The 9,282-nt window shown below is 40.1% G+C and overlaps 1 protein-coding gene across 1 annotated transcript in view; it reads right to left on the reverse strand.

Moving 5' to 3' along the window:
* Positions 1-9,282, reverse strand: part of LOC124552595 (angiotensin-converting enzyme-related protein-like) — a 385,045-nt gene that overhangs the window by 8,123 nt on the left and 367,640 nt on the right. The window contains exon 13 of the mRNA XM_047126920.1: positions 1,446-1,712. Within this exon, the coding sequence (XP_046982876.1) occupies positions 1,446-1,712 (267 nt within the window). The remainder of the gene's footprint in view (positions 1-1,445; positions 1,713-9,282) is intronic.

A 9,282-nucleotide genomic window follows, 5' to 3' on the forward strand; every position in this document is an offset into this window, starting at 1 on the left:
TATGAGCAACGAGGTCTTAACTTGATAATACTGGCAAAACTTAAGCCATCACTGAGGAAATAATATGGAATTAACAACCAGGCTGCAAGTCAAGAACATCTATAACTGACCATATTTTTACCTCGAGACAATTCCGGGAAAAGTATTGCGCATTTTACAAGCCAGTCTCTGTCACATTTTTATATTTTTCAAAGGTATACAATACTTTCCGTAGAGCGAGCCTATACAACATCCTTAGGGAGTTTGGTTACTTAAGAAATTAATAAAGCTGGTAAAAACTTGTACTTCAAAGGCAAAAATTAATGTAAGATGTTAAACAGGAATGTCAAAAAGTGCAAATGTGAATGACGATACATTGTCACTCACATTATGGAATCTCTGCCTCAAAAAAAATTGTACGCAAGATGAAAAGAGTAGGAAAAGGCATGGATTTGAATGGAAATCTGCAAATGCTGACATATGTGGATGATGTGACAGCTATATCAGAGTCAAGAGAATAAATTACGGAAATAGTGAACTACCTGTGTCGAAGTGCAGGGAAGGCAGGCTTGAGAATCAACCCAGAAAAGATTTTAAGTGATGGGATTAAGTAGAAGGATGAACCATAGTATGCCTGGGGATCCATAGTTGGGAGAGAGAAAACTGAAGATAGTTGAAAACATTAAATACTTGGGATCATACCTCAACTGTAGGAATGATGTCCAGCCAGAAGTAAAGTGACAAATTGTTCGTACTTCCAAATCATAAAACAGCCTAAAACCAACAATGAAATCAAGGGTAATTTCAATAAAAGTTAAAATGAAGGCATGTAATACAATAACTGCACCAGCATTGTTATATGACAAAGAAACATCAATTACCACCAAGACTGATAGAGGAAAACTGATGGTTTACAAGGAAAGATCATAAGAAAGTTTTATGAGCTGGTGTAGGAAGAAATAGGGTGAAGGATACTGAAAACAGAAGAAATATACACTGCACAATCAGACCAATATTTTACAAAAATCAAAGGTTAAGCAGCTGCAGTGGGCTGAACATGTTGTAAGAATGATAGTGCAAAAGTAGTGTTCAGAAGAAAGCAGATGGAAAGCTTCCCAGGGACGACTGAGGATGAGATGGGAGGATGAACTACAGAAAGACTAGGATTCACAAGAAAAATGGATGGAAGCTGCACAGGACACTATCTGGTGCAAGTAGTTTTTACAGTCGGTGCATGATCTGCAAGGTCCCCAACTGACAAGTAAGTAAGTAAGTAATTTGTTTATAAACACTACAAGAGAACTTCTATGTGGTTATCTTCCATTCTTACACGCCTTCAGGCCCTCTTCTTGAAAGAAACAAACTCTTGCAATCTGGGCTGCCCCCAGATTTAGTCACCTGCAGAAGCCACACGCTCCTATAATGTGCACAGAGTATACAATACTGTAGAACAGTACGTGACTTACCTCGAAGATACGGCCTGTGTTGTCGAAGATGTGTCCGCTTCGGTAACTGCCGACAGTTCGGTAGGCTTCTCCTCTGTCACGTCAGGTGGCAGAGCCTGCCTCTCAAATTTTGCTAGGCGAGGTGTGTCAGGAGCCACGTCCCTCAGCAGCAGAGACCTGATGGGCTCAAAATACCTCAGCATGGGCTTGACGTCTAGCTCAGTTATGCCCATAACCTGGTTGATGACGTCTAGCCATGGAGCCGACAGCCCTGCTACCATTAGCTTCCTGTCAGATTAGAATATCGAGATATATAGATAGTGCAAACAGAAAAATTTATTAGAAACAAGCAAAAAAACTGCAGCAAATCAAGGTAGCTAGCTAGTGGACTCTGAAGTCCTTACATCTGGAAAAGTAGAGGAAGAGATTGGAGAAAATATGCCCATTTCATAAACTGAGCTTGCTTGTTTATTTATCATGACAAGATTAGGTCCATTAAGCTCTTCATTACTTCTAACGAGCATTATTCATATTTTGTATTATATGCACTAACATAAAATCATTACAAGAGTTCTTACATCTAATACGGAACCCAAGGATAGTAATGATATAAACACAGTGAAAACAGTTGTAGTTCTAGAAGAAAAGAACTCTATATTCATCCAGTAAAAAGTGGAAAAGATGCTGTAACTTACCAAAGACAGGCAGATTTGTCTGCCTGTGTCTGTATATGTGTAGATGGATATGTGTGTGTCTGCGATTGTATACCTGTCCTTTTTTTCCCCCCTAAGGCAAGTCTTTCCGCTCCCGAGATTGGAATGACTTCTTACCCTCTCCCTTAAAACCCATATCCTTTCGCCTTTCCCTCTCCTTCCCTCTTTCCTGATGAGGCAACCGTGGGTTGCGAAAGCTTGAAATTTGTGTCTGTGTTCGTTATTGTTTCTATCAACATACCAATGCTTTTGGAAAAATGTCACATCATGCATCAAGTTTTAATACATTTATTCTTTACTATGACACTCCTACAGTCAAGTCAACTTGAGGAAATTCCTGACTTGTGGCAGCACTTTTGACTGCTTCCAATTGCATAGTGCAAATGGCTGTATACAGAAACAATAGCAGTTTATAGAGCTATGAAGTGGCATTCCCATAGACACATTTACAAAATAGCACTGTAGATGACACGTGAATTGGCTGCATGCGGAAACCATCCTGTATCCTCTCACACTGTCTACCACAAGAGTACATATAAGTTTTCATTTTTAATAGAAAATTGGCAAAATGAAAGTCTGGTCAATGCTGGATTTGTCAGCTAATAATAATGATAAAGTGTAGACAGGTGTAAATTTAAAATGTCAAGAGTAGTATCAGTTCAAATGGCTCTGAGCACTATGGGACTCAACTGCTGTGGTCATGAGTCAGAGTAGTATCAGTGGATGTGAGAGAAATGTAGGTGTGTGTGTGTGTGTGTGTGTGTGTGTGTGTGTGTGTGTGTGTGTGTGTGTGTGTGTGTGAGTGTGAGTGTGTGTGAGAGAGAGAGAGAGAGAGAGAGAGAGAGAGAGAGAGAGAGAGAGAGAGAGAGGGAGAGAGGGGGGGGGGGGCGATGTAATAACGTGATGACACTTTCTACTGGTGTGGCTGGGAATGAAGACAGATTAACTGGCAAAAAATGAGACTCTGCTCCACTGTTTGGCCGGCAGAAATGTTCAATTTTTGAGGGAACACACAAAACCCAGTGCTTGAACTTTTCCTTAGGTGCAACAGGGTACTCTATAGTCTGAACTGTACAAAAAAGTGTTCAAATGTGTGTGGAATCTTATGGGACTTAACTGCTAAGGTCATCAGTCCCTAAGCTTACACACTACTTAACCTAAATTATCCTAAGGACAAAGACTCGAACCTCCAGCGGGACCAGCCGCACAGTGCACGACTGCACACCGTAGACTGCTCTGCTATAGTTCAATTCTTTTATCTTGGCGGCTTGCGCATGCCCGCCTAGACGCGGGAGATTGCTGCGTTGCCAGTTGCACACGACGCACGCGCCAAGAGAAGCAGCGCCATAGTATAGCATAGTTCGCAAGCTTACGTTTAGGGGGGAGCACACAGTTCATGAAGTAAAGACACCACGGCCGCATTAACCCTTTCACTGCTACAAAGACGTGCTCCCTGCATTCCGCGCTGTGCGCGATTTTGTCACTGCACTGCTCGCCTGTGCAGACACATTGTGTTCCGACTGCTTTGACACTCTTTATCATTCGATTCCACAAAAACTATTTGGCTCAAAAATTAGATTTTTACCTATCTTCTTGACTGATACCTTCCCCCCATAAATGACTTAATTTTGTTTCGATGTTCAACGCAGTTATTATGCAGCATTAAATATAGTAAACCATTGCACGAAATTTTGAAGAGTTTGCAGAGGTAAAGTCCATAGAGTATACTTTCCGGATGGTCGATTTTAGTTGCCACAATGTTGAGAATGAAATGTGGACAAGATACCTATATATTTCATTTAATTTAAGTACCACATAAGTGTTGTATGTAATATTGAGAAATATTCCACCTTTCGCGACTGTAACAAAAGTTTTACTTACACTGGGCACGTTTGGCTTTATTTTAAAGCACTTCAATCAATCAAAAGGAAGTAGACAAAATACATTAAACAAAACTGTGGACTTACAAAAACATTAGGACTTGAATATACCGTCTGTCAGTGAAGTGCTCAGAGCTAAGTCAAATATAATTTTGTGTGTGGCACACACAAACAGCATTTATTTGCTAAAACACTGATGAGCCAACACAAACGTTGAATATTGTGCTACTGCAGCACAAAACTACAAAAGGTGACTTGCAATGGAGGACACAAAATACAGTCCTCTTATGATGCTCCAAAAGAGAGAAATGCGTCTGGTCTAAATAAGTCGCTTATTACAGTTGCAGAAGAGGGATATATTTCAATACCATTGGTAAAACTGCGACTGTGGAACAAAAACAAGAAATAGAACATGAATACCATTGTGTATGTGCCTTACCTTTCACCGATGGAAGTGCTTTAAAATAAAGCCAAACGCGCCGTATGTAAATAAAACTTTTATTACAGTCGCGAAAGACGGAATATTTCTCAATATTACATACGACACCTATGTGGTACTTAAATTAAATGAGATATTGTTATACAGTAAATATTATATGAAATTTAGGTATCTTGTCCACATTTCATTCTCAACATTGTGGCAACTAAAATCGACCATACGGAAAGTATACGCTATGGACTTTTACCTCTGCAAACTCTTGAAAATTTCGTGCAATGGTTTACTACATTTAATGCTGCACATCAAAACAAAATTAAGTCATTTATGGGGGGAAGGTATCAGTCAAGAAGACGTGTAAAAATCAAATTTTTTGGCCAAATAGTTTTTGTGAAATCGAATTATAAGTGTGTCAAAGCAGTGGGAACACCATGTGTCTGCACAGGCGAGAAGTGCAGTGATGACAAAATCACGCACAGCGCGGAATGCGAGGAGCACGTGTCTGCAGCAGCTAAAAAGTTAATGAAGAGGCAAAGCACTAGAAATTTCATTCAAACGAATAAGATTCGTGAAGTAAGGCACTCCAATATTGTTTTTAAATAAAGAAAATTTTACGCACCGCATAATGTTTGAACCCATAACCTTTCACTTTGCAGCCCAACACCTTAACTGTTCCGCTACCTCAGCTCATCGAATAGTTAAACTCCATAAGGAGTCTAACACCTCACGCAACTACTTATAAACACTGTTGGTATGACTATGAATTACTCACGCTTCGTCGAAGTACAATAGGAAATAAACAATTACCGCTGTTCTTTATTGCGAAAAAGCAGTTCGTGAGATTGAAACAAACACCTTTCCTTGCTATCGCCTGAATTAGGAGTCTTATTGCTTGTTTTGTTTAATTAATAGAATATGAAGCAATTGGTATAAAGAATGCTTTTTCCAAACATTCTATAAAAGAAAGTCTGCTATCAAGACATTGCTTTTGTTCTATTACTTTATTTATGACGGAACGTTTCTAAAACTGATGACACTCGTCCATGCTCTGCACTGCAGTCGAGATCTGGCAACGTCGTTCTCTGTTCATTGGCTGACTGTGTTTTGTGACGTCAGATGCGCAGAACGAACCTAAACTCGGCCGCCAAGATATATGACGCGCACTTTAATCCCATGCGGCTGAACTGTACACGACAGCTTGTTGCAGAGGCAGAAATAGCATTATGGAGAGGTAGTTTTTGAATATTTTTGTTTTGTGGATGGGTACAGCTAGGATATTAGATAAACGAGACCTGGTTTTATGATAATAATGATACAACAGAATAGTTGCCCAACTTCATCGGTCAAAACCATCATAACTTGACATATGAAGGACTGACTGGGTCAAATAGGCCGATGATACAGACACTCGAGCATTCAGTTATTTCATCTATAATTTTTACTAATTGTGTCATACGTGATTGCACTTCAAAAGTGAAGGTTCAGCAGAATGAGTGATAGCAAAAGCATAAGTTTTTGTTTCAAATCACATGAGAATATGTACTGAAATTTCTTGAGAGCATACACAGTAGTGGAAGTGCCTCTGCACATGGTGACAGTATGTTCTGCCTAGTTGAGTTCTTCACTGTTTTCCGATACAGTATTGGGATACCACTAAGAGAATAGGGAGAAATTGTTCACAGAATTCAGGTCTAATTAACTTCAGATTGGATAGCAAAATTACCTGACACTTTTAGGCATTCGATTCAAGTCCTACATTTTGTGTCCGTGTCAACATTGGGAACAGATTGTCAGATATTGGATGACAGCAGTATTGATGACATCATCTGATCTAACACTGGGATAAAGCTGCAAGTCATCAGATAGAAATAATGTTTCATGCAGGACAGAACTAATGAAATGTTATTTGATTACAAAGGCACAGGACTGACGCCTGTGGCATTCTTAAGTGAGCACGGTTTCATGACAGCTTTTCATTCCCATAGATATACTGCTGCCCATTACAAGCTGTTCTAAAACTACCACGACATACTATCTGAATATTTTAGCTGCTGAATTTTTCTGAGCATTATGCCAGAGGGGATGGTATCCAATTCCCTGCTGAAGCTATTAGTGTCAACATCGTGGTTCCCTTAAACTGCATGGTGTATTTCAGGTCATCAGTTACTGTAAACGTTTGACTACCACTGGTTTCTGCTTGCAGCAACCATTATTTTATTATTATTATTGCCTTTCACAAGAAACCGCTTATACTATTGCAAGACAGAGACAGCTACTGTACATCGAGGTACTTCTATGTATTAGTGCATTTTAGTAGTCACAGTGTTTGCAGCATAGTTTGTGCTTTGTGGCTGTAGGCGATCATTCCTTTTTTTGTGATGATATTGGAGGAGATCACTGTCAGTAAAAGTAAGTATATACACAGATCAAAAAAAAGTTTTGCATCACCCCATTTCCCAGAACTCCTTAAGACAGACATTGACTGTGGATACTGTATCACAGACACAGTCCCTTTGATTGTTCAGAGATGTCACTAAACCCGCCCATTGAGGTAAACAACCATGCATGAGCAGCACCTTTTAGATGGAGGGGGTCCGACAGCTGGTCAGTTCCAGTCATTCTGCCAGGAAGGAGGTACACGGCTTGTGTTGTCTGTAGTTCAACCATGCCTAGACGGTCAATACCGTGGTTCAACCGCGTCCGCATTGTTACTTTGTGTCAGGAAGGGTTCTCAACAAGGGAAGTGTCCAGGCGTCTCGGAGTGAACCAAAGTGATATTGTTTGAACATGGAGGAGATACAGAGAGACAGGAACTGTCAATGACATGCCTCGCTCAGGCCACCCAAAGGCTACTACTGCAGTGGATGACCGCTACCTACGGATTATGGCTCAGAGGAATCCCAACAGCAACACGACCATGTTGAATAATGCTTTTAGTGCAGCCACAGGACATCATGTCATGACTCAAACTGTGCACAGTGGGCTGTATGACACACTACTTCACTCCCTATGTTCATGGCGAGGTCCATATTTGCAACCGTAACACCATGCAGCATGGTACAGATGGGCGCAACAACATGCCGAATGGACCGCTCTAGACTGGCATCACGTTCTCTTCACCAATGAGTGTCGCATATGCCTTCAACCAGACAATGGTACGAGATGTGTTTGGAGGCAACCTGGTCAGGCTGAACACCTTAGACACACAGCCCAGTGAGTGCAGCAAGGTGGAGGTCCCCTGCTATTTTAGGGTGGCATTATGTGGGGCCGACGTACACCGCTGGTGGTCATGGAAGGTGCCGTAATGGCTGTATGATATGTCAATGCCATCCTACGATCGATAGTGCAACCTTATTGGCAACATATTGGTGAGGCATTCGTCTTCATGGATGACAGTTCACGCCCCCATCATGCACATCTTGTGAATGACTTCCTTCAGGATAATGACATCGCTTAACTAGAGTGCCAGCATGTTCTCCAGACATAAACTTTATTGAATATGCCTGGGATAGATTGAAAAGGGCTGTTTATGGAAGACACGACCCACCAACCACTCTGAGGGATCTACGCCGAACCGCCATTGAGAAGTGGGATAATCTGGACCAACAGTGCATTGATGAGCTTGTGGATAGTACACCATGACGAATACAGGCATGCATCAATGCAAGAGGAAGTGCAACTAGGTATTAGAGGTACCAGTGTGTACAGCAGACTGGACCACCACCTCTAAAGGTCTTGCTGTATGGTGGTACAATACGCAATGTGTGGCTCTCATGAGCAATAAAAAGGGTGGAAATGATGTTTATGTTGATCTCTATTCCAATTTACTGTACAGGTTCCAGAACTCTCGGAACCGAGGTGATGCAAAACTTTTTGATGTGTGTATAAAGTTATTATGACATAAATTTGAGATTGTACTACATATGTTGTGAGTGGTTTCCAAATGAAATCATCGGATCAGTACACACACATTGCACATAAATTTATCAAACAGTGGGAACTCCTGGTGTGAATATCAACAATATTCACACACACACACACACACACACACACACACACACACACACACACACACACACACACAGACAGACCACCAACTCCAGTATCTCAGGCATTCTTATCCGAGATACGGGAGTTGGTGGTCATGTGTGATGAGGTGTGTTTGCTTGTGAGTATGAATAGTGTGAGTCTCTCTTTTACTGATGAAGACTGTAGCTAAAAGCTTTATGTAAGTGTCTTTTAAGTGTGCCTGTCTGCCACTTAACATGTCTTCATTACGGTACCTAGCACATAAATTTATTAAATTTTGGGCCCATTTTTGCTTGCTATTTAAGTCTGATTTCTTTTAGTCATTACGAGTTCATGGAAGTTGAGATGTGCGATTGTGTTTAGAAAAAATGCAAAACTTCTTTCAAATATATTTTACAAAATGATGTGTGATTATAAACTGTATGTCCCACTGGCTTTTACTTAAAATGGGGTGCAAATTATCCACACTACACTCATCCAGTGTTTGATAATGAGAGCACTTAGCAACTTCCTACAAACTTTAAATATAATTTGAAATCTTTTCAAAACTGTTTCTCACTTACTTTATTAATGTCAGATATTTAACACATTAACTGATTTTTAAATTAATTAGAAGTATGAAGCTATTTTATACATGGAAGATCGATTCGTTGCAGATTTAGGGGTTTACTGGTATTTATAGATTAAAAGAATTTATTATGATTAGTGCCAAAATATAATAATAATAATAATAATAATAATAATAATAATATGAATCATTTTGTTTCATGCATGATAAAAGAACATCTCTGCAAATAGAT

Source organism: Schistocerca americana, chromosome 10 (genome assembly GCF_021461395.2).
Source record: "Schistocerca americana isolate TAMUIC-IGC-003095 chromosome 10, iqSchAmer2.1, whole genome shotgun sequence".
NCBI lineage: Eukaryota > Metazoa > Arthropoda > Insecta > Orthoptera > Acrididae > Schistocerca > Schistocerca americana.